Source organism: Phycodurus eques, chromosome 2, assembly GCF_024500275.1.
Source record: "Phycodurus eques isolate BA_2022a chromosome 2, UOR_Pequ_1.1, whole genome shotgun sequence".
In the NCBI taxonomy this organism is placed as follows: domain Eukaryota; kingdom Metazoa; phylum Chordata; class Actinopteri; order Syngnathiformes; family Syngnathidae; genus Phycodurus; species Phycodurus eques.
Genome location: NC_084526.1, coordinates 14,927,248 through 14,953,628, shown reverse-complemented (window position 1 = coordinate 14,953,628; position 26,381 = coordinate 14,927,248). Strand labels below are relative to the sequence as shown.

The following is a 26,381-nucleotide window of genomic DNA, read 5'->3' as shown; positions in this document are numbered from 1 at the left end:
GATCGGCAACAGCCCGTGAGCCTAATGAGGATATGGAAAATGGATGGAGGGATGTTCTGTGGTCCGACGAGTCCACATTTCAAATTGTTTTGGGAAATTGTGGACGTCGTGTCCTCCGGGCCAAAGAGGAAAAGAACCATCTGGACTGTTATGGACGCAAAGTTCAAAAGCCAGCATCTGTGATGGTATGGGGCTGTGTTAGTGCCAATGGCATGGGGAACTTACACATCTGTGAAGGCACCATTAATACTGAAAGGTACATACAAGTTTTGGAGAAACATGCTGCCATCCAAGCAATGTCTTTTTCATGGACGCCCCTGCTTATTTCAGCGAGACAATGCCAAACCACGTTCTGCACGTGTTACAACAGCGTGGTTTCGTAGTAAGAGTGCGGGAACTAGACTGGCCTGTGTGGCGCATTATGAAGCGACCCCAGACTGTTGAACAGATGAAGCTGTACATCAAGCAAGAATGGGAAAGAATTCCACCTACAAAGCTTCAACAATTAGTGTCACAGTTCCCAAACATTTATTGAATGTTGTTAAAAGAAAAGGTGATGTCACACAGTGGTAAACATGACCCTGTCCCAGCTTTTTTGGAACGTGTTGCAGCCATAAAATTCTAAGTTAATGATTATTTGCTAAAAACAATCAAGTTTATCAGTTTGATCATTAAATATCTTGTCTTTGTAGTGCATTCAATTAAATATAGGTTGAACAGGATTTGCAAATCATTGTATTCTGTTTTTATTTATGTTTAACACAACGTTCATTGGAATTGGGGTTGTAATTGTGATTATCTCAGATAATTGTGATTAGAATAGTAATAATTGTGACATATGTCAACTGGCACACTGAAACCTCGACAAAATTCCCTACTAAATTAATCAAGGCAATAGCCACATTTATTGCCTTTATTTATTTTAGGCGGGCGCAAGTAACCCTCTAGTTCTGAGGACCATTTTGCACTTTTATTGAGGCCTCTGTTTGGGCACTCCTGTCCAGTCTTGTGTGTGACTCCCGTTCCAATGTACTGTCCAGCCTCAGCTAAAACATAATAATACGCGTATTTGACAATGTAACTGCCGCCACCCTGTCATCATTCAAGCAAACTCTCTGACCGCAGCCCTGTACACGCCTCAAAAAGAAAAAAAATACATTTCTGTTTGTCTTTTAGGCTTTGTAATATGAAATTGCACAGGGTAGAAAAGGTGAAATACACAAAAGAATACTGACATACTGTGTACTTATCATATATTACAATGTGTCAGTTATACAGTGCAGCTAAAAAGTATTTTCCCCCTTCTCAAATTCTTATATGTATACATACTTTCCCCACTTTAATGTTTAAGTTCATCAAACAAATGTAAAGATCATACAAAGATAACCAAAGTAAACATAAAATGCAGTTTTTAAATGGTGATTTTATTTATTAAGGGAAAAGAAAAAAAAAATATTCAAAGCTACCTGGCCCTGTGTGAAAAAAAGTAATTGTCCCCTAAACCTAATAACTGGTTGGGCTGCCTATAGCAGCAACAACTGAAATCAAGCATTTTCCATAACTGGCAATGAGTCTTTCACATCTTTGTGGAGATATTTTGGCCCACTCTTCCTTGCAGAATTGTTTTAATTCTGCAACACTCCATGAATGGCCTTTTTAAGCACAAGAACCGCAAACGTGACATAGGAAGGCTGGAGCTTAAAATTTAAATCCCCAACCTCAGAACTGTGAGGCAGACTAACCCTGAGGCCAACGTGTTGCTCTCTTTCGATGAAATGTAATTGTAAAAACGACCCATGTACATGGCAACAGTTTACCTGGTCCAGCAGCTGATTGTACAGCTCGTGACAATTATCGAAAATGTATTTGTATGTGGAATCCAGGCAGGCTTTCACACAGTCCTTCACCACCTGGCTGGCTCTGGGGGGACTCTGAAGCTCTTGGACCTACACATTCACAAACACACACATACACACAGCCATTAATGTAAGTGAAGGCTCTCACTCTCGGCGTAGATTTGCAAAAGTCCAAGCCCTTCGCTGGAGGTAATCGCATCACCCACATCTCTTGGCCATTAATACGGCAACGCCAATCAAATCACTTTGTGGTCAATACATGCGAGCTAACACTTGACAAATACTTGCTCAACTCTGACCCTTTTTTTCATCCATTTTACTGTTATACCATCTGCAATATTGCACCCAGTCTGTGAGCACTTACGACTGAATGCATTTTCAAAGAAAGATTTTATCCAAAGCCATTTAGATCAATTAGATAACAGGGCTTCTGTCGATCAGAAGGGGTGGAACATTAGTTTGTCTGTGTGTTACAGCAGATTTGTAGTTTTTGTAATCCCTTAATGTAATAGCATTTAAAAATGTGTCCTGCTTGCTGTCCATGCATAATTTCTACAAATTTTTGATGTTTCCTCACTCTGGTCTTTTAGTTGTTCACTGTCACACTATTTAGACAAATGTATTGGGACACCTTATTTTAATGGGATGTACTGTAAGCCTGTGTTTCATACAAACATTTAGATTAACTGTAATTAGAATTATAATTTTTAACTGGGGTTAGGGATAGACTGGCATACAAATTTGGGTTGCGTCACTGCCGTAGGAATGGTCACTTCGTAAACTGAGGAACTTCTGTATTTGCTTTGCAGGCTACTTTGGATCTACACCTGTCTTCTGAAAATATGGCACATTTTTATTTACAATAACGTTTTCGAGGGAAAACGTGAATTCTGTTTGTGTTTGGTTTAAACTGAAGCAGCATTTTTTTTTAATAATCTCAAGTAATTTACTGTACATATGTTTACCAAAATTAAAAAATATGTTAAAATGAAATCTTAAAAGTGAAAAAGTTCAAGTGAGAGTTGCACCGTGGTAAATGAAGTTCAACCTACACCGCAATCCATCAGTGTGGTGCTATTGGTATCATATCACCTTCTATGTTCAGACACTGTGGTTATATATGACTTCCAGGTGGAAAAAGCCAAGCCACTTACATCCATTATGTATACTATAATTGACATGTAGCATTCAAGTGTCTCTACAGTATATTTTAAAGAGGCTCGTGCACATGCAGGAATACTCTGGTCATGACACCAGAGCGAAAGCTGTGGCAACCCAAAGCGACTTTGCTCACAGATGCCATCTTAGCTATGCCTCTGTGATTCAGTGTTCAAGCACTGCCACCACCAAGAGGGAGCTGAATGGACCTTTTCATACAGACACTGTTGACAGATGCGGGGGCGAGGAAACAAAGTAGGGAAGCTGGAAGCATATTCAATACAGAAGCTTTCCTGTATAGGATCCATTGCATAAGCCTCCAGTCAAGGACTTGGTGGGAACAAAGACATCAATCATTTTAAATGGTCAATGGTGTTGAGAAGAGTGGAGGGGAGTGGTGTGCACCTTTCAGGAATTTTGAGATTGAATTAATTTCGTTGAAATGAAATGAGGCCCATATTAATGCTGGTTTATGTTTACAATGAAATGCTCGGAGGATTTTATGGTAGTGATCAGTGTTGAGTGTTTCAGAAGCTTAGTCAAGGTTTTGCATTCAAATCTTAGATGTGACAAAACATGAGACAAGTTAGTTATTGCTGAGCTCCATCATCATTTATCACCATTTTATGTTTCCATCAATTTATTTTAATGAATTACCATACTCCACCACCGCCCCTCCACTAATATCACTCATCATGATCAATACTGGTAGTCAAGGCCAAGGCCACAGGAAAAGAGACCAGGCTTAAACCTTCAGGCGCTAAGACCGTCAAGGCCAAGACTACTTTGAGGCATTGAGGCCAAGTCAAGACCAAGGCCAAAGAAATGTAAGACAGTGGCAAGGTCCGGATGAAACCAAGCCAAGGCAGAGACTTTGAGGAATTGAGACCAGGTCAACACCAAGGCTGAGGAAATGTGAGACAAAATCAAGGCCAAGACTTTGAGGAGTTGAAACCAAGTCAAGACCAAACTCGAGGAAATTTCAGACAGAGTAAAGGATAGGACTTTGAGTTTAGCGCAAGTCAAGACCAATAATTTGAGGGGTTTAAACCAGGTTAAGAACATGACTTTGAGTTGTTGAGATGACTAAACTGCTTTTTGAGTATGATTTTGGTGAGTTAGGACTAAAACCAAGGAAATGTGAGACAGAGTCAAGACCAAGACTCAAGAAATGTGAAAGCAAGTCAAGGCCAGGACATTGAGGAGGTGAGACAAAGTCAAGACCAAGGCCAAGAAATTGTGATCAGACCGCTTATCCTGACCAGGGTTGCAGGGAGCAGGATACAGACACAAGTGGCATCATGCCTGTGATACAACCTCTAAACCCCCCATTACATGTTGGAGCGATTTATACACAACAGCAACACAGGAAAATGATGACTTTTACAGGCAATGTGCATTTGCGGATCTGTGACACAATATTTGAATCCTGTTCATAGCCAGCCAGTCAATTGATTCTGAAAAACGATTAAGCAGATATTAAGCACATATTTTGCTTTGGAAAAATCTTACGGCACACCACCAAACAAAAATGTCACAAAAGGAATATGTACTGAAATAATGATCTTGTCTCAATTTACTCACAAATATTACTCAGTGTGAAATCTAGGCCTGTTCAGTTGAAGACAAAGCTATTATTCTGTTGTATGAATGGCAACAGGTGGAAACAAAGGTTAATTTTACATTTTGACATATAGTGGAAGACCATTTAATTTTTTTCTGCCTGTCACTATTTGTTGTTGGCTTAGCTAGATGACAAAGACGATGACATTATTCATAGAAAAAACTTTCAGACAAATTAAGTGAAATTGGATCATTTCCCACCACAGTGGTTGGGAATCACTACCTTCATCCTGAAGAACGTGATGCTTGTCAGAAGATCAACGGTTGACTTCAAATCTTGCAGACGCTCTTGGTTTCCAGCAGGGAAATTGTCCTGGAGGAGATTTAAAAAAAAACAAAAAAAAAAAACAACAGACTTTTAAAGCCATCGCAATCTCACTGTCATTTTGGCCCAAAATATTAAAATGGATTACAGATTAACGCCCAGCAGTCACAATTGAATGAGTGTGTCTCATCTTTTAGCAGACCAGGGAGTTCTCCTCTGATGAAAACTTTGATTTCAGTGCCATGAAGCCATCAGGCAGTGCACAGGAGCGTGAAAAGGAGCATTTAAATCCCTCACAGCATTCTGGCACCCTTGCATTATTATCCTCTTCCCCCTCTCTCTCGCTGTGCACTCGTACAAATTTGCCTGCTATCAATGCATAGCCAATAGTTGGAGCAAAGATCTCAGCCGCAGCCTGCAGGCTTCACTGCAAAAGCACACTTGACGTCAAACTAGGATCAAGGCTTATCAGCGCATTATGGCCTTTAGAACAGGTTGATGAATTATTCAAAATAGAATTTTCCAAAAACACACATTGGCGTTTTGCAAGAACATGAGAGGCTCTTATGGTTTAGCTACCTTAAATGAAACTTGAGGTACAGTCTCAAGAATCACTTCTCCACAATCTAATGAGAGCCGACTCTGAAATTCTGCCTTTAAAAAGACAGTAAAGTGGTGGTTGTAGTTGTTGTCAAACACTTGTTTGCCCACTGCCAAACGTGGGTGTGTGGGGGGGTGGGGGTGTGTGTGTATGGGGGGGGTGTTACGGTTTTGTTTTGGCAGTGGGAAAATAAATTTGTTGGAAATAAATTCATGCTCAAACATGATATAGTTTACTGCCAGTGAGCCAGACTTCAACAAGCTAACGTCGACAAAACTAACGTGGTTCATTCATTGCAGGCATTTTTGAAAAAAAAAAACAGCCAAAAAAATACTTACCTATGAAAAGTTATTCCCAGTTCGGAGTTCCCTTATTGTGTTTGTATGACGTGTGCGCAACAGTACGCAGCACAATATGCAGGCATCCTTGTTATTTTGGTTTTCACAAACATGGATTGCACTGACACTTTTCCCCAACTAGTTTCGCGTCGCCATAGGCACGCGGCTCAAAGGATGCACTTGTCTCACTTCGGGTTTCCGTTTTTTCTGCGTTCTGCTTTTTTTGTCGCGTCATTGCTAACTTTAGGTTTTAAAAGTAACAAGCACATTTTTTAAATATAAGGAGTATAAAGTACAGATATTTGTGTTTAAAAAGTAAGGAGTAAAAGTAAAACATTGCCAGAAAAATAAATACTCAAGTAAAGTACAGATACCTGCGAAAGTAACGAAGTACAAGTACTGTGTTACTTTCCAACTCTGGTGTTGATAGACTGTAGATGATTTTTTGACTCCCATTGGAGGGAAGAGAATTGTTCAGAAAATGTATTTGTCGAGTGTGGACTTAAATATCTACATTCTGAATTTTTGATGGAGCTGTTATTTTGTATTTTATTTTATTTTGTAAGCCATTTCCCCAAATAATTTCACAGGAGAATGTATTTACAAAACTGCTGATGCAGCATGGACAGAACATAAAGCAGCATAGCTCTGTGGAATATATACCGTAATTTCTCGTGTATAATGCGCACCCATGTATAATACCCCCAAAGTTGACCCATGTATAATACCCCCAAAGTTGACGTCACAATTCTGGAAAACCCTTCTACCTATGTATAATGCATTTTTACAATGCATGATTTTGCTTCTACCCATATGATCAAAACATGAAGTATTATCTGTATTTTGTTAGTTTTTTTCAAGGAATTATTCTGAAGTTAAGCAGTTTATTTCAACACGTAATCCATATTTTTTTTTTATTTTGAAATTCAAAGCCCTAATTTTAGTGAGTAAATTAGATTACCGAGGCAGAATTTGTAAGACAGGTACAATTCTTTAGAGAAAACATGAAAGGCCAGGCGAAACACATTTGTTTTTAATGGGATTCAAATTAAACGGCCAAGCATTTCAGAAAAGTTTCATTAAACAAAACATAACCATAAAGAAATTAATCATGGTTGTTGTTCAGTCATCAGTCATATTAAAAATAATATTAATAATAATATTTCACAAATTCTGCCAGGGTATGTAAACATATGAGCAGAACTGTACATATATGCAGTCATACGTACCCGTCATATTGGAATGAAAGTGTAGGCTACACCTTTTTTGCAACGACTAGGTGGCGGTGGCATTTTGGAATGAAAGTGTACAGCTTTTTCATAACCACTTGATGGCGGCTTACATTTATAAAATGTGAAAGTTTGTTCCATTTGCCCCTATACCTATGTATAATGCGCACTATTGACTTTTGCCAATTTTTTGGGAGAAAAAAGTTGCATTATACACAAGAAATTACATGGATGCACACAACATTGTGGATCATATAAACATAGATGCACATAACATTTTGGACTGTACGAACATGGCTACCACGTCACAAAGTCTATGGAATAGAATCGCCGTTAAAGATGTCATCACCACATAACCTAAGATCATCTTAAATACCGCGCATGGAACTTGTTTCACAACATATGGGTTAGACTCCACACTTAAATTCATCTGAAAGATTGTGTAGGTTCTTTGGCATTGCTGTTTTGGTTAGCAACAGAGTTCAAATGGGCTGTTAGTGTCCATGTATGAACAAGCGGTTATGAACCTTTTTAAAAAAAAAAAATTTTTTGTGATGCAAAAAGACATCAGATTTATTAAAGGGTTAATAATTGATGAAATATAACCATATACTCATCCTGAAAACATATTTTTCTGCATATGCAAGCAAATATGGGTCCGCAGGAATATACTTAGCTGCATGATGTATTTTTTATTTTTATTTTAAATGTGCAGTGAAACTCAAACAGTCTCCTTCAATCCCTGACACATTTCTTTAAATATGCATCATTTAATTTTATGAATGTAAAATAATACTCTCCTGGCTACTGCATTGTAGCAGCACTGGTCACAGTCGCAACTTTATAGCTTGAAGCATAAGTACCATCAGTCACAAGGCTCTCTCTCCCTGCTGACACTGATATTCCCCTGACAATAAGTGCACGTCCACGCAGCCTTCACACACAATACAAGTCATCAGTCCTTTGGAAACATGGACTTCAGACTCAGCAGAGCAGCCTTGAATGTTGACATCTAGCATAGTTCTTGAAATAACAGTGCTGGGACAGCCAACAGAAACACGTGCTTTGTATTTAACTCATTCACTGCCATTGACGGCTGTTGAATTCAAATATCCATGTTAACACGGAGGCCTGGCAGTGAATAATGGTATAATGGTTTGTCCTAAAATGCTGTGTAATTCAACCCTGTGCTGTATTATGTGGCTTTTGGGACACCTTTACAGCTAAAGTAACTGAGCAAAAGGGGTGATTCACTAAAATGGGTGTTACACTTTGCGTGAAGCTATGTTGTAAGAGCCTTTTTTTGTCTTTGGGTCCCACTGTTCTTGGCCACAACAAAAACAAATGCTCTAGAAGTACATTTAACCATCACTGATCTAATCCAGACAACATATTACATTGTGCATCATCAGGCTAAACAACTGACACTTCCCTTTAAAAATGTAACACCTGTAGTCGTATGATTTGGAATTTTGTCAACATTTTCAGAATAACCAGTTCAGAACCAATTCAAATAGGAATTACTAACTGATTGAGATGGGAATTCAGAATTCAAATTGTGGCCGTGTGTAACATCACATGAAACAGCATCATAGAGCATCAAAGGACTCCCTTATTCCAGTCATTTAAAACTGAGTGTTTTATTGTTTTTAGATACATATTTACATTTACTGTTAAAACAATGTTATTTTGTTAATGTAAAAATTGCCTGAGCAGTTATTACATGTTTGATGATGGCACCACCAAAAAACATTTTTTTTTTTTTTTTCAAATAATAACTCATGTTGAATTTGGTGCCTGCAACATGTTAAAGAAAAAAAAGCTGGGACAGGGGCAACAGAAGACTGGGAAAGTTGAAGAATGCTAAAAAAAACACCTGTTTGGAACATTCCACAGGTGAACGGGTTAATTGGGAAAAGGTGGGTGTCAGGATTGGGAATAAAAGGGTCATCCCCGAAAGGCTCAATTGTTCACAAGCAAGGATGGGGTGAGGTTCACTACTTTGGGCTATAGTCTCCTATATGCTTAAGGTACAAGGCACTTTTATTGTCAATTCTTCAATATGCGTAACACATACAGAGGCTTGAAATTATGGTACTCAAGAGCCCGCGGTGCTACAAAAGACAGTACAAATAATAACATCAATATAAAAGCTAAATAAACTATAGTATATGCACTATAAAAAGTATTAATTGAATGTGCAAATATCAAAGGTCAGGTGACGTGTCATGAAAGTCGCACAGCTCCGCACTTTTCTCTCTGCGCCCATTCGACCTTCCACTTAATTCTGTCATTTGCGCGTCTTCTGGCCATGTGCGCACTTGGGTGGAGTAGAGTGTGGGTGTTCCCTGTCCTATCTGGCCTTGCACGCATTCTGCCAAAGACTTGAACGTGTTTCGTCTTGCACGCTCGAGAGACTGTAGTAAGTCTAGCGCCCCGGGAAGGTAAAACACCATACGTGCAGCTGGCTCGGCATGCAGACAGACAACTAGCTGCCCCATCACCGAATGCTCAAAGGCCGTAAAGTGTCCTCACCACATTACGCCAATCGAAGGCGGAACATCATCATATTATGTCATATCAATTAATTAATATTCATGGACAACCTGCGAGTGGCATTTTCGGTTCAAACATGCTGCATGGCGACTTGGGAGTTTATCTGAAAGCACTGCACAGCTATTGTTATCCTAATGGTGCGATGGTTTTTTAGATTTCGCAACCTACGATTCTCATCGTAGGTTGCGAAATCCGTTTTAAGTGACACGGCGACGTGTGTGGTGCCGGTATGGTTGCTGGGCAACGCTGATCAACAGCACGCCACTTGCTTTATTTATGGCCTTCCAAACGTAGATTAAATTATATATATAGCGGAAATATATATATATATATATATATATATATATATAGATAGATAGATAGATAGATAGATAGATAGATAGATAGATAGATAGATAGATAGATAGATAGATAGATAGATAGATAGATACGGAAACGTTTTCAGACCCCCTTAAATTGTTCACTCTTTGTTATATTGCAGCCATTTGTTAAAAATATTTAAGTACATTTTTTCCTCATTAATGTACACACAGCACCCCATATTGACAGAAAAAAACTTAATTGTTGAAATTTTTGCTGATTTATTAACAAAAGAAAAACTGAAATATCAAACAGCCATAAGTATTCAGACCCTTCGCTGTGACACTCCTATATTTAACTCGGGTGCTGTCCATTTCTTCTGATCATCCTTAAGATGGTTCTACACCTTCATTGGAGACCAGCTGTGTTTGATTATACTGATTGGACTTAATTAGGAAAGTCACACCCCTGTCTATATAAGACCTTACAGCTCACAGTGCATGTCAGAGCAAATGAGAATCATGAGGGCAAAGGAACTGCCGGAAGAGCTCCTAGAAAGAATTGTGGCAAGGCACAGATCTGGCCAAGGTTACAAAAAAAATTCTGCTGCACTTAAGGTTCCTAAGAGCACAGTGGCCTCCATAATCCTGAAATGGAAGACATTTGGGACTATCAGAACCCTTCCTACAGGGATATCCTGGACGAAAACCTTCTCCAGAGTGCTCAGAACCTCAGACTGGACCGAAGTTTCACCTTCAAAAAAGAAAAGCTAAAATACAGAAGGAGTGGCCCAGCCAGAGCCCTGACTTAAACCCAATTGAGCATCTCTGGAAAGACCTGAAAATGGCTGCCCACCAACGTTCACCATCCAACCTGACATAACTGGAGAGGATCTGCGAGGAGGAATGGTAGAGGATTCCCAAATCCAGGTGTGAAGAACTTGTTGCATCATTCCCAAAAACACTCATGGCTGTATTAGCTCAAAAGGGTGCTTCTACTAAATACTGAGCCAAAGGGTCTGAATACCTATGGCTGTGGGATATTTCAGTTTATCTTTTTTAATAAAGGTGCAAAGATTTCAACAATTCCGTTTTTTTTCAGTCAATATGGTGTGCTGTGTGTACGTTAATGTGGAAAACAATTTACTTAAATTATTTTAGCAAATGGCTGCAATATAAAAAAGAGTGAAACATTTAAGGGGGTCTGAATACTTTCTGTACCCACTGTATATAGTACAGTATTTATTTACTAGTATAATAATGTAATAGTATATAGAGAGAATACAAAAACACATGCTCCTTAAAAAGAAGCCTGTTCGAGGAGTGGTGCACTCGTCTCACTGGATGGACACCACTTCTGTATATCCATACGGGGGTTAATTCCAAAATTAAAGTGTGACATATTTTCCAACTGGAATTCAAGGGCAATTACTTGTTTCCACATCCACATTTGGGAATTCTACACACCTGCAGACTTCAATGAGTCACACCTCTCAAACTGTTACCCACAAATGGCCGTGTACGCGCAGGGGTGTATCAGATGTCATTATGGCAGAATCCGCGTCTTGAAAAAGTGCAAGCCAGGCGCATTATATACAAACTCACGCACCAACGGGAGAATATAGCCCATTGTTTAAGTTTTACAGTGAACAGTAAGAACCTTTCTCAACATGCACTGCAAGGAATTTAGGGATTTCATCATCTACGGTTCATAATGTAATCAAAAGATTCAGAAAATCTGGAGTAAATCTCTGCATGTAAGCAACAGGACCAAAAACCAAAATCAAATACCTGTGACTTTGAATCCCTCAGGAGGCACTGCATTGAAAACTGGCTGTTTTTGGAAATCATGGACATCGTGTCCTCTCGGCCAAAGAAGAGGAAAAGGACCATCCGGATTGTTATCAGTGCAAAGTTCAAAAGGCCAGAATTTGTGATGGCATGGGGGTGTGTTAGTGCCCATGTCTTGTGGCACATCTGTGAAGGAACCATTAATGCTGAAAGGTACACACAGGTTTTGAAGCAACATAGGCAACGTCTTTTTCAGGGACAAGACAATGCCACACCACATTCTGCACGTGTTACAACAACGTGATTTCATAGTAAAACCGTGCACGTACAAGCCTGGCCTGCCAGCAGTCTAGAGCTGTCTCCCATTGAAAATGTGTGGCGCATCATGGCGCATTAATAAGCACAAACTACAACGGAGACCCCGCATTGTTGAGCAACTGAAGTTGTACATCAAGCAATAATGGGAAATAATTCCACCTACAAAGCTTCAACAACAACTAGTGTACTCAGTTCCCAAACACTTATTGAGTTAAAAGTAAAGGTGATATATCACTGTGGTGAACATGCCCGTGTTCCATCTTTTTTGGAACGTGCTGCAGGCATCAAATTCAAAATGAGTGACTATTTGCAAATAAAAATATGTCATTTTGAACATTAAATATCTTGTAACTGTGTTGTAGTCAACTGAATATGGGTTGAAATAATTGCATTCTGGTTTTATTCACATTTTACACAATATCCCAACTTCATGGAATTGGGGTTTGTAGTTAAAAAAATCTGAACAAATCCTAGGTTGACCAGCATTACGCAACAGCTCGTTTGACATTAGAGGTTCCCCTGAATTACTAAATGTAAGAGGCACTGTGCTTATACTGTCTAGTGAATTAGATATAGAGGTTGGAACACACATATGGTTTAGGTCTGAAAGTAGCAGAGCATGATATGCATGAAATTCTCATACCTACCATACTAGGACAGGCTACCATACTAATTCTGTGCTTGGTGGTGTGCTCGCATCTCTCTTTGAGTGCTGTGTTCTGACTTCATGCATGCATGTCACAGCTTTGCATTATGTAAGAAGTCAAAATCATATCAAATTCTGCAGCAACCCAAGATCTTAAGATTATTTGTTCTCTAAACCGAAGTATAGATGTGATTTCTTATCACCTCCCCAGTGTCATATTCAGTGTTGCGGAATATGACACAGTGACAACAAACTTAAATCTCTGCAGCAGTGTCACCTTTATTCCTATCAGTAGAACAATGGATAAACTGTGTGTAAAGTGATGGTGTAAAAATGTGTTCTAATCTCATCATCGGTGAAATTTATCAGCAGTAAGAATGGTTGCCTCATTTTTGTTTGCTCATGCATATTTGACTTGCAACGAACTGATTTCCGCACGGAAAACATGTATTTCTGTGTATTTCTGTCATGATGAACAAAAAAGTGAAATTTTCTCTATCCCAATAGATATTCCTGCCTGGAGGATAGTTGCATGCATTTGATAAAACATGCCTTGAATGCAGTTGTTTTTCCTGACCTGAAGAAGTCAACATGATGCCCACAGTAAGAACGATTTGTAACAAGTCTGTATGCTGTCTTAAAAGCAAAGTGCCTCTGGCCGCCTCCGCAGACACACACATCTACTGTCTAAATAATGCACCATGAAGTAAAAACATTATTGTTGGTGGATGCTGCAAACATTTTACCCAGAATTATCAGTAGGTACAAAGAAAAATCTGCCATTACGAAGATTACAAAGGCTCAGTTTTGATTGAACACCAGAATGGAACTCAGTAGGGGCCTCACCAAGGCTGAAAAATCGTAAACATTTCAGTCCTGTAGATGGTTCTAATTGCCATAAATTGCCCCATTTGGCCCAATGCAAGCAGGCGAAAATGAAAATGAATTCCTCGATCGGCACTTATATCGATCGCCATATCAAAATGGCTAGGGTTTTTCATGGTTCATGTGCCATCTCTCTACCACATTCAGTTTTAAGGTGCTTGTATAACGCGAAATAAAACACACAAACTGAATGATAAAATGGCTAACTAACCGACTAAGTAACCAACTAATTAATGACTGACCAACTGACTTACATACTAACTGACCGTGACCCATCGGCCACCCCTCTTCCATGTTTAGTGGAAATGTGTTTTGTAATGGTTGTGTAACACTCAAAACAAACGACTTGACTGATTAACCTACTAACTAACCAACTAAGGAACTGACTAACTAACCTACTGACTGACCCACTGGCCGACTAACTTACTGACCAACCTTGACCTATGGCCCTTGTTGCAAGCATCTGAAAAGAATTCTTGGAAGCTGAAAACATCCTGGTTCTTGCATGGCCAACATACTCATCGGATATGTCACCCATTGAGCATGTATGGGATGCTCTGGATCACTGTATAAGGCAGCATATTCCAGTTCCTGCTAATATCCAGCAATTTTGCTTCGCCATTGAAGAGGACTGGACCAACCTGATCAACTATGCGAAGCAGATGTATTGCGCTGCAGGAGGCACACCAGATACTGTCTCTTTTTCTGACCCTTCCAGATCCCCCAATACAGGAAATCTGCACAATTTAGAGTGGCCATTTATTGTGGGCGGACCAAGGCACACAGTTTCAATAATCACACTGTCTCATCAGCATCTGTGAGGTGGATGGATGATCTCAGCAAATGAGAAGTGCTTAATAGCACAGACATAGAAACATTTGTGAACAGTATTTGAGAGCAAAAGACCTTTTGTGGACATAGAACAAGTCTTGAAAATCTTTGAGTTCAGCTTATGAAAACTGGGAGCAATAAGTGTTGCATTTATATATTTTTTCAGTATATTATGTGTTTTTATTTATTAAAATAGATGCAGCGTGACAAACAGTGGTACCCTACTGCACATTTCTGCAATGTATTTAAGTGAGCATTATTAAGTGTGTGATGGCCCAACGTGTGCAGGTGATGTTGTCTGTGTACAGTGTACTGTATAGCCCTTGTGTTTTTACTAGTGGGGGAACAAAATTGTCAAGCAAAAATACATTACAAATGTTTTTTTTGTTTTTTTTTCTCCTTTCAGCTGACTCTTATACATCACCCGCTCAAGTTTCAGGGCACAACTCCCATGGGTGTTTTCTGAACAAGCATGACTTTATATCAACCTGTCCAAACAACAAGCATGGTCCCGGGGAACCTTGCAGATCCCACAGGGGACAGTGAGTGGATACACGTGTCACCGTATATCAGGCCTGTTTCGTTGCCACTGATTCGAGGGCTCTTGTTTTATAAAAGCAAACTCAATCTCCCGTGGAATGTCTTTATGAGAGGGGGGAGAAATTCACAGTGAGTCAGGTGGGAATCATATTCCTTTCCAATTGTGGCCAAGTGGCTTTACTCAGAGAGAATGAAAGAGAGAATGAATAGTGTGTATGGATGTGTGTGTGCGCGTGTGTGTGTGTGTGCGTGTGATAGGGACGCAGCAGGGTGGTGCTGGCAGGTGATATTCTGTGATTTTGCTGTGTGTGTAAACGTCACTGCCAAGAAGCAGGGCCACGGGAAAATAAAAGGCGCAATCACTCGGTCACGTCACCCAACACACACACTCACACACACACACACACACACACACACAGCATGACTACTTTCAATCTTCAGTATTCCTCTCATCTTTCCGTCCAATCCCTTTTCCTTTCAACCCATCATTGTGTTCCTCTTGTTGCTGTCATGGCCCTGTGTTTCAAGTTGTTTTTCTTTGTGTTGCAGTGTCTGGGTGAGCGAAGGTGGGCGTGGACATCGGTGACACACCTGTCTTGCATTGTAATCATCAGCCTTTTTAGGGGGCACCGTGACAGTGTGTGGGCGTCGGAAGATTCACTCGTTTTTGTCCCGTGTTTGCCGCCGTTCTGACCGCTGTCCAAATTTAGGCTCACTACGATTATACCACACGGACCGTTTGTCGTGTCTCGCTGCGTTATCTGTTTTTGATTCTCTCTGGTTGTAAGTTCCTTTAGTTTCGTATGTTTCGCCATCACATGCTCGGCCATTTAATTAAAATTGTTCGGACCTCTGACCTGGAGTCTATTTTTGGGGATCTGCCCTTATGGCATTGCCGTTCATGACAGTTGCTCCAGCACCAGCTGCTATCAAGATGCTCACCCACTTGCAAACCAACACGTTGCGAGTGGGTCCGTGTCGGTTCACTTCACGGCGCCACCAGCTGAATATAGGTGGATTTGAATCCAAGGGAAGTGCTCAGGTGCACACACAGAGAGGAGAGGGGGCGGGGAAAGAGCATGGGGGTTAAAGTGCATGATGTACCTGCTTGTGGGCGCATGTGTATGAATGTGTGTGTGTGTGTTGGGGCTAACAAGATTAGAGCTCATGAGATTGTTCGAGAAGCTTATGTATTAAATGTCAGGAATTCAATCTGTCTGAGTAGAATACCGCAGCACCTTTGGCAGCTCGATGTGCTTTCCCAACTAACTATCGGAGATGAAATTCTATTCACTAGAATCCGTTTATTTTTCATTCTGCCATGTTTCAGTGGCTAGTCGAATCTAAATCAAATATTGGAACTCTTAGATTTGACGAGGAAAGTAGTATTTTCTTGCTGTGCTGTGTTTCTCAAGAACCAAAATAAGTGGTAACAACATTGAGCATCTTGGAGCTGTTAATTTTTTAAATCAGTGGTATTCTTGTTCTGATGGATGTTTGTCGGAAATTGTGACCGGTAGAGATATGACACCGCAGTTACCCTGGGTGGGATATTGCTCAAAAGTCAATATCGTTCCTCTTTGAAAATGTATTGGGTTTTCTTTGGTCCATGTCCCACCTCTCTCCCATGTTTTTTAGAAATGGGCCAAGCAATCAAATGACTGACAAATTAATTGACCGCAGCCCATGTGCGGCCCCACTACCATGTTTCTTGGAAATGGGTTTTGTAGTGGTTGTATAACCCTCACCACAGGAACTGACTACCTAACCAACTGACTAACTAACTGGCTGACTAAATAACCAACTGAAAGAAAAACTAACTGACTTCCTAACTAACGGACCTCGGCCCATGAGCCACAGCTTGACCATGAAAATTTATTTTGTAGTGTTTCTGAAACCCAAACTGCCGCTTAACCAACAACTGACTCGTCGACCTATTAACTAACTTGCTAACTGACTGACGAACTAACTGACTAACTGACTAACTAACTGGCTGACTAACTAGCTAACGACTGGGGGGGAAGACTAATTGACTAACTGGCTGACAAACTAGCTAAACTACTGAAAAATCTAACTAATATCATTAACTAAAAAGGCAATTAACTGACCTTGGGACAATGCATCACTCCTCTACCATGTTTCATAGAAATGGGTTTTGTAGTGCTTGTGTAACCTTAAAAACTGACTGACTGCCTGCCTGCCTAACTCTCCGACTAATGAACTGACTAAATAACAAGCTGACTGACTAACTTGACTGAAAACCCTAATAACTGAGAGACTCACTACCAACTAACTTGGTGACCAATTCACTAATCACCGAAGTAACTGACTAAGAAAACGACTGACTGACTGATCAGTCAAGTATGAAATTGACTAACCAACCAGCTAACTAAGCAACTAACTGACTAACTAACCAACTTAGTCTGAATTTGTCTTTACACAAGATAAGGTTCTTTCTATGACCAGGAGCTTTCCTGCCAAGAGTAGGAAAGTGACAGTGATCATGCTATCAATTTGACCTATGGTCAGAGGTGGGTAGTAACGCGATACAGTTACTCCATTACATTTTCGATAAACCGTACTTGTCAGAGTACTCTAAATGCACTGTACTTTTTACTTTTACTTGAGTATTTATATGAAGAAGGATCGATACTTTTACTCAGTTACAATGATTGACATACCGTTCGCTACATTTATTTATCCATTCATACGTGTCTGCGTCTATTTTTAGACTCCATCTTTGACTTCCGCATAGGGCAGCCGTTGGGCCAATCAAACAGGATCACGAGTGTCATTTGACTCCAATTCACCAATCAGACGACACAAGGCAGTCACATGACCGCGTACGTCGCCTTCGCGAGCCAATCAAAATGACTCATTTTTGGGGGGGGGGAAATAGCCGCTCGAGTGCATTTACAGACCAAAAAACAATAGCTTTGTCATGCAGCTCTTCAATTGTGACTGCCCAAACTTGGATACTTCAGCCCACTTCTAACTTGAGAAAACACCTTGCGGTAAGTTGAAGATGTTTTTGCTGTTGTTTTGGCAGTGGATGTGGCAAAATTAGCACACACACGCACACAAAGTCACTCAGTCTGGTCAGCAAACAGCTTCTTCATGAAGTCATTTAAGTGAATAAAGCAAATAATGTTTCTGAAGGGCCCAATGCATATGTTGTTCATTTTGGGGCACTTAAAAATTTATATGGTGCCAGGCGTGCGTCGACTCCCATTTTTTTTAAATTTAATGTTCATGCTCTGATTTAAAAAAAAAAAAAAAAAAGAAAAATCAGAAGTTAATCACAATTTACTCTTTACTTGAGTCGTTTTTTTCATTGATTACTTTCTTACTCAAGTAAATATTTGGATAACTACTTTTTACTTTGACTTGAGTCATATTATTCTAAAGTTACAGTACTCTTACTTGAGTACAATATTTGGCTACTCTACCCACCTCTGCCTATGGTCTCATGTAACGCCCTATCTCAGACGGTATATCAATTGAAAAATCAATAGGGCTCTCACTTTGCTGTAGAATAATATCTCTGGAAAAGTTTAAAGGACATTTGTTAGATGTTACGACTGGCTGTGTTGCTGCCAAGAAACCTCTGCGGTTGCGAGGCCAAGTCCTAATTGCGGTGGCATCGCTACACTGTACATTACTGTAGTTTATTGCACAAATAGATCACAGCAACGCGTAGCAACACATTGCAAGGTAAATAACACACCTCGCTAGATCAGTCTAGAGGGTATAAAACATGAAAGAGTGGCACAGCGCCTGCACTCGTCATCAAACACACGGCGTGTTGCTAACAGGTCAAGCGGAAAATCCTACACGTATAGTAGAACATCTGTGCTTGGGAGCAAATGTTGGAAACTCACCAAGCTACTGACCATGAAGGGGGAAGAATCTACATCGTTTAAACAAACAGCCCATTGATGTTGTGGAACAACATGTCACTGCCACTTTTCATTTTGCGCTATTCTCCTTTTATGGAGAAACTGCATTTTCCCCAGCATGCATGCCAGGTTGTTACAGTGCCAGTGATATGTTATTAAAGATTACGGATAGATAAAACAATACTGGGTTATTTCCTCAAATAGTGGTTGTCTCTCTAATAAACACCGAGCCTCAGTTAGTCGCTGAATGTGTCATCTACTTAAAACAAATACAGTAAATACCTCCTTTTTAATATCATTAGGAAAAATAAAACGGATAGCAACTGTAATTCTCTCAGTTGATAGATGCTGAAGTTCACACACAGACTAATGATTAACTGGTGAGTATTTGAACTGAGTTGCTAAACAAAACACCAGCACCTGAAAAAAAATACATGGACAGTTTCTTAGATGAGTTAAAGTGTGGAGACTTACTGTATGTTGTAAAAGACCTCGTCACTAATAGACGACCAACACATCTGCAGTTAAGGAAATTAACACTTCACACGGCGACTAAAAGTGTGCAGGGAATATACTAAGTAATATATAAGTGTTTGCAAAAAAATATTTGCTGGTGCACTTCTACGAGTGGACCAGCAGGCTCACTTTTTTTTTTTTTTTTAACTTATGTTCCCTTACTCTAATTTGCACAAAGCAATTTAGTCATTTATCATTCATTGATTTGAAAAACATCCCCTCTGGCTTTTTTTTTCTTCCAATGCATTGACACACTGTTATGAGGTCTCATGTCTGTGTTTTGATTGACTTTATCACAATGGGGAAATGGGGGGTTATCATTTGAGGCATTTCAAGGTGACGTTGATTTTGTGTCATTAAACATACATCCACATTGACATTTATAGAGCGTTCCTGAAAACATTCCATAGCAAATATGAACATAAATGATGGGTAGGTTTCCAGTTTAGACATTTAAATGTATCACCAATGAAAAATGTCCAGTTAAATATAAGACAAGGCTATTTTTATTGGATATCATTGTTGCATGTAAGGTGTAGTTAGCTCACATTGTTACGAAGAAAAAAAAAAGTGAAATGGCCACAAGCTTGAGACAAAGTAAGACTTAGACTTACCCGATATTTGGACAGATCGATCCTCAACGAGTTGTGCAGCTGATCCAGTAATTTCACAAATTTCTCCCTCTGTTGGTATGAGAAATCATTGGGATGGAGTCACCACTCAAGAGTCGGATCAAAACATTTACACCACTGGTGGTTGAACAGAATTATTTTGGAGTAATGTTTGGAAGCATCATTTGAGCCCTTTGATCCACTCACTAACACTGAAAATATGAACAATTCCACTTGTTTAAATAGCCCAGAGAGAGATTGTTACCATGGATGGGTTATTTTAAGTGAGAAGTCGATAATTCATCATGAAGCAATCTGTTGTTTGTTTGGAACTTTGTTGCTTAATCACGTTGTGAAGCAACTGAGGCAAACTGGAGTGCATGACCTAGCTTCAACCAACAGACGTGCTGTTGTTCAGTCTCAACTAGTTTGTAGCCTGAAGAAGAACATGACATCAGCTAAGAGATCCCAATTAGAGAATTTAGATATTACCTTTCGCAATTTACATTTTATCCGGATTGTTCCAGCTTCATGTTAAATGAACAGCGCGATCGCATTGACAATGCCGAATGCACTTACCCCAAAGTTGGAGGCGGCAAATCGGTCTGAAGCGGAGGCGGTGGTTGTGGTGGTGGTGGTCGTGTGGGCGAAGTAGGCGTTGATGTTCGCAAGCAAGTTACTCATCACCGCAGGCACACTGGGACACATGTATTTGGCAGACAGGCAGGAGAAATGCCTGCAATGGAAAATGAACAGGAATTATCTGTAATTATGGTTGTGGGACATGGACACGATTATGAACAATAAAACCGGGGACTATTTGAGACTGCACAAACAAATCCTAATGCCTTGGCAGGCACGTGCATACATGAATCGATATGCCCTTAAGTAATCGTCATATTATTGATGTTCCAAGGAATCCGTTCTGATGAAAGAGATCATATTTGAAGACATGAAGAGATGCTGAATGAATATTATAGAGCTATCGTGTAAAGCGAAGGTCTGTATACTGGACAAGCCATTCCATTAGCGATAAAAGAAAACGACATTGCTTCGACAGTAAATCAAAGCTTCTTATTGTTGTGCTGTTACTATAACCACACTTTTATTATTCATTTTCTAGCATACTTCTATGCATCTAACAGATGCTAACTGTCATGATCTCTATCATGCAGTTCCCTTTTTGGAGCTTGGGTGGCGCTGTGTGGCTCTCTCTCTCTCTCTCTCTCTCTCTCTCTCTCTCTCTCTCTCTCTCCCTCTCCCTCCCCCTCTCCCTCCCCCCAGCAATCAGCACCACCTTGGGTGTGCACCTGCCATCAATCAGCACTCATCACTGCCTGCATATAAGCCGGCCAGATCCAAAAATCCATCGCCAGGGTATTGACACTTTATTGTGGTACACAGACCGACTCTCGTATTTCCAAGTGTGATTATCCGACGACTCGCACCTGTACTCACCCAATTGTGTTTCTGTCCTCCTCCAGTGCCTCCCGCTTCACTGCCGCTCCAACCACTTCGTCAAGCTCTTCTACCACCTCACGTTCCCGCTTCCTGCACCTTCCTTGTTTCTACGGACCACGATCCCACCTTGGACACCCGAACTCTCAGCGACTGACAAATAAACCATTCTCATCTACTCCCGCCGTCTCAGTCTGCTCATGGGTCCATCCCAACTGATACGATTTCATATCACGACCGCTAACACCCTGGAACACCCTGGACTGGTCGCCAACCAAACACAAGGTACATAAATGAAGAGACAAAGCCCACGCAAGCACGGGAAAACATACAAACTCAACAGAGGACCTGCGATTAAGACCCAGAACATCTCAACTGTCATGCAGACATTCTAACCACTAGTCAACGCTGCTGTTCAAGATACACATTATAATCGATCAATTGATCGATAAGAATTTGGTCAATTAATTGATAGATTTTTTAATAATCACATTGTCATTCTCAACTGGTTGTCTACAGATCAACATTTCTACTTAAGACAACACTGCTATGGAAACAGGATTATTAAACAATGTGAGAGTCTCCTGTCCCACTAAAATAAAAATAGAACTAATTAATGTTAAAAAAATTTCATGGCTTGATGAAGCCAACAGAACCACATCATCTGCAAAAAGCAGAGGTGCAATACCGAAGCCACCAAACCAGACCCCTTGTACGCCTCGCCTGCACCTATAAATTCTGTCCAAAAAAAGTTAGGAACAGAATCGGTGACAAAGGGCAACCTTGGCGGAGTCCAACCCTCACCGGAAACAAGTCCGACTTACTGCCGGCAATGCGGACCAAACTCTGACACCGGTCGTACAGGGACCGAACAGCCCGTATCAGGGGGTTCGGCACCCCATACTCCCGAAGCACCCCCCACAGAACTCCCCGAGGGACACGGTCGAACACCTTCTCCAAGTCCACAAAACACATGTAGACTGGTTACGCGAACTCCCATGCACCCTCGAGGACCCTGCCGAGGGTGTAGAGCTTGTCCACTGTTCCACAGCCAGGACAAAAAACACACTGCTCCTCCTGAATCTGACATTCGACTTCCCGACGGACCCTCCTCTCCAGAACCCCTGAATAGACCTTACCAGGGAGGCTGAGGAGTGTGATCCCCCTGTAGTTGGAACACACACTCCAGTCTGCCAATCCAGGGGCACTGTCCCAGATGTCCGTGCGATGTTGCAAAGACGTGTCAACCAGGACAGCCCCACAACATGAACTCCGGGCGAATCTCATCCAACCCCGGGGCCTTGCCACCGAGGAGCTTTTTAACCACCTCGGTGACGTCAACCCCAGAGATACAAGAGCCCTCCTCAGAGACCCCAGACTCTGCTTCCTCATGGGAAGGCGTGTCGGTGGAATTAAGGAGGTCTTCGAAGTCTTCTCCCCACCGACTCACAACGTCCCGAGTCGAGGTCAGCAGTGCCTCATCTCCACTATACACAGCGTTGCTGGTGCACTGCTTCCCCCTCCTGAGACGCCGGATGGTGGAACAGAATTTCCTCAAAGCCGTTCGGAAATCGTTCTCCATGGCCTCAGCGAACTCCTCCCACGCCCGAGTTTTTAATTCAGTGACCACCAAAGCTGCATTCCGCTTGGCCAGCCGGTACCCATCAGCTGCCTCAGGAGTCCCTCAGGCCAAAAAGGCCCGATAGGACTCCTTCTTCAGTTTGACGCCGTCCATCCCCGCTGGTGTCCACCAACGGGTTCGGGGATTGCCGCCACGACAGGCACTGACTGCCTTACGGCCACAGCTCCAGTCAGCCGCCTTGGCAATGGAGGCACGGAACATGGTCCACTCGGACTCAATGTACCCCGCCTCCCTGAGACGTGGGTGAAGCTCTGCCAGAGGTGAGAGTTAAAACTCCTTTTGACAAGGGATTCTGCCAGACATTCCCAGGAGACCCTCACAAAACGTTTGGGCCTGCCACGTCGGACCGGCATCTTCCCCCACCATCGTGGCCAACTCACCACCAGGTGGTGATCAGCTGACAGCTCCGCCCCTCTCTTCACCCGAGTGTCCAAGACATGCGGCCGCAAGTCCGATGACACGACCACAAAGTCGATCATCGAACTGCGACCTAGGGTGTCCTGGTGCCAAGTGCACGTGTGGACACCCTATATGCGTGAACATGGTGTTCGTTATGGACAATCCGTGGTGAGCACAGAAGTCCAATAACAGGACACCACTCGGTTTCTGATCGGGGGGCCGTTCCTCCCAATCATGCCCCTCCAGGTCTCACTGTCATTGCCCACGTGAGCATTGAAGTCCCCCAGCAGAACGATGGAGTCCCCAGGGGAACGATGGAGTCCCCAGCGGGAGCACTCTCCAGCACCCCCTCCAAGGACTCCAAAAAGGGTGGGTACTCTGAACTGCTGTTTGGTGCCTAGGCACAAACAACAGTCAGGACACGTCCCCCCACCCATAGGCGGAGGGAGGCTACCCTCTCGGCCACCAGGGTGAACCCCAATGTACAGGCGCCGAGCCGGGGGGCAATAAGTATACCCACAATTGCTCGGCGCCTCTCACAGTGGGCAACTCCAGAGTGGAAGAGAGTCCAACCCCTCTCGAGAGGACTGGTACCAGAGCCCAAGCTGTGTGTGGAGGTGAGCCCGACTATATCTAGTCGGAACGTCTCGACCTTGCACACCAGCTCGGGCTCCTTCCCTCCCAGAGAGGTGACGTTCCACATCCCGAGAGCCAGCTTCTGTAGCCCGGGATCGGATCGCCAGCTACGGGCAAGGGAAAACGCAATCCAATATTTTTTCTCATCATGGGGGTCATCATCCGTGCTTTGTCTGGTCCGTCACCGAGGACCCATTTGTCATGGGTGACCCTACCAGGGGCATAAAGCCCCAGACAAGTTAGCTCCTAGGATCATTGGGACACTCAAACCCTTCCACCACGATAAGGTGATGGCTCAAGGAGGGGTGCATTATAACAAAGAGTGAAAAATTTAAGGGCTCTGAATTATTTCCGTACCCACTGTAGCTGCTTTGCTTTGCTGATGCTTTTACCAAGGAGGTATAAAATATAGCAGAACCTTTCAAGTGGCAAGTTTTGTAATTCATACAGTTTGGATTTCAATAAAGATTTTCTGATAAAATATACGTCAGTAGTCACAAAATAACCTTTCAGCTCAGTGAGCATATTTCTTTGTTCTTTGTGTCTTGTGATGTCACCACAGAACGATACCAGTCATGACAGAGAGAAAAAAAAGGTGTGACATAGACAACATAACATAACATGAAATGGCACGTATCGCAACACTGGAAAGCAGTCCACTATTCCATCCTGGCTGCTTAATACAATATGCCTAAAGTCAGTTCTATTTAGTGCTAATGTGAGGAAACCCACCACTGCAAATTTACCATAAATAATGATGGATGCATAAGTTATTTGTTAAGGTTTACTGTACATCTTAATACACTAATAGAATGATACATAGCATGAGACATGGGTAAAGGGAGAATAATTTTGTTTGAGTTTAATTAATTCCAAAATGTTACCTAAAATATTGCCAGTAATGTAAGTAGTAGGATTTTAAGATGGCTAGAGTTTTTCTATTTACTTTATTTTCTCTGGGGAAATGTATAAATTTTAATTTTTTTCATCCTGAAACAGATTTCTGTTCCATTATTCCATTCCAGATTTCAGTTCCATTGTTCAATTGTAGTTCAAAAGAACATGCAGTTTTCACGTCCAACGAAATTCTGAAAACAGGCTCCACATAAACATGTTTGAATCTAAATGCCTACTTAATTACTCTGCTTTCAGCCTCCAAATTATCCAGGAGCACTTGTCGTGAGGGTGGAGTAAATGCGTGGTGTGTGCATGTGTGTGTGTGTGTGTGTGTATGTGTATGTGTGTGTGTGTGAGATGATGGCATCTGTTGAAGTCCTATTGTTGTATCCTTGGCTAGTTCAATCCCCAGAGCCAATTACTCCCTCTTAGTGCTGCACCCCACCCCAGTCCCCAGTAAATGTAATGCAGAGAGTAGAGGAGGTTGAGTCTTTTATACATTAATGGTGAGGAACAATACCCTCAACAGGTTCTGAGCTTGAAGCATTTAAGCCACCCATTGCTTCACTTGTTTGCATCAAAACAACTGCTCGCTCAGTCATCTGTATTTATATCATAATTGTGAGCAGCTCTCAACGGGCAGAATGTGACCAAAACACATTTACAGTATTTACATGGGCTACAACGGCCATTAATCATAAAGAACCATATTAATCAGCTAATTGGCCCAGTGTTTATGGCAAAATACAGGTCATCAATTAAAATGTGACAAAAGCAGTTCAATGCGTTCAAGACCTTAGTTTTCAGGGGTACAGCTTTTTCTGCATCAAAACCATTATCTATAGAAAACACAAAAAGCCGTCTGAAGCTTGGTGGCCTCTCACGCACAGAGGAAACTACAATAACGTTTTTTGTTGTGGTAACCCATTATGTGTTTCTATTCTTTAAAGTGTCCGAGTGAAACTACAATTGAGGAGATGTAGCAGTAACAAATGAAATGTTACAATATTAGCTGTGATTAACAGCCTGTATGTTGTAAAAATGGTTTAATTTACAATTTACAGGGAACCTCAGCTGATGAGTAACGCTTTTGGTAACGCTTTTTTTTAGTTCTAACATCGTCGTTTAGTTCTAACATCGTCTTGACTGAATATTCTCATTCATCAAGGTCATTCATCAAGGTCATTCATCCAGGCGATCGATTCAATGCCCTGAGAATTCCATCATCGTCATCGTCACCATTTAAAAAAAAGAAAAAGAAAAAGGAAGATTAAAATTATGTGCTTGGCTGCCTTCGTAACCCAATCTGTGTTCTCACCCTTGAAAGAGTCTGTGTGAAACCAAGATTGGTTGGCTAAACTTGCAATTTAGGTCACGAAACAAACCA

At 41.4% G+C, this 26,381-nt stretch overlaps 1 protein-coding gene across 1 annotated transcript in view; it reads right to left on the bottom strand.

The window, feature by feature from the left end:
- LOC133397492 (protein unc-13 homolog C) overlaps positions 1-26,381 on the bottom strand; it is a 183,860-nt gene that overhangs the window by 77,792 nt on the left and 79,687 nt on the right. Inside the window, exons 14-17 of the mRNA XM_061668459.1 lie at positions 20,542-20,698; positions 19,966-20,034; positions 4,861-4,950; positions 1,818-1,946 (exon numbers count right to left, since the gene is read on the bottom strand). Of these exons, the coding sequence (XP_061524443.1) occupies positions 1,818-1,946; positions 4,861-4,950; positions 19,966-20,034; positions 20,542-20,698 (445 nt within the window). The remainder of the gene's footprint in view (positions 1-1,817; positions 1,947-4,860; positions 4,951-19,965; positions 20,035-20,541; positions 20,699-26,381) is intronic.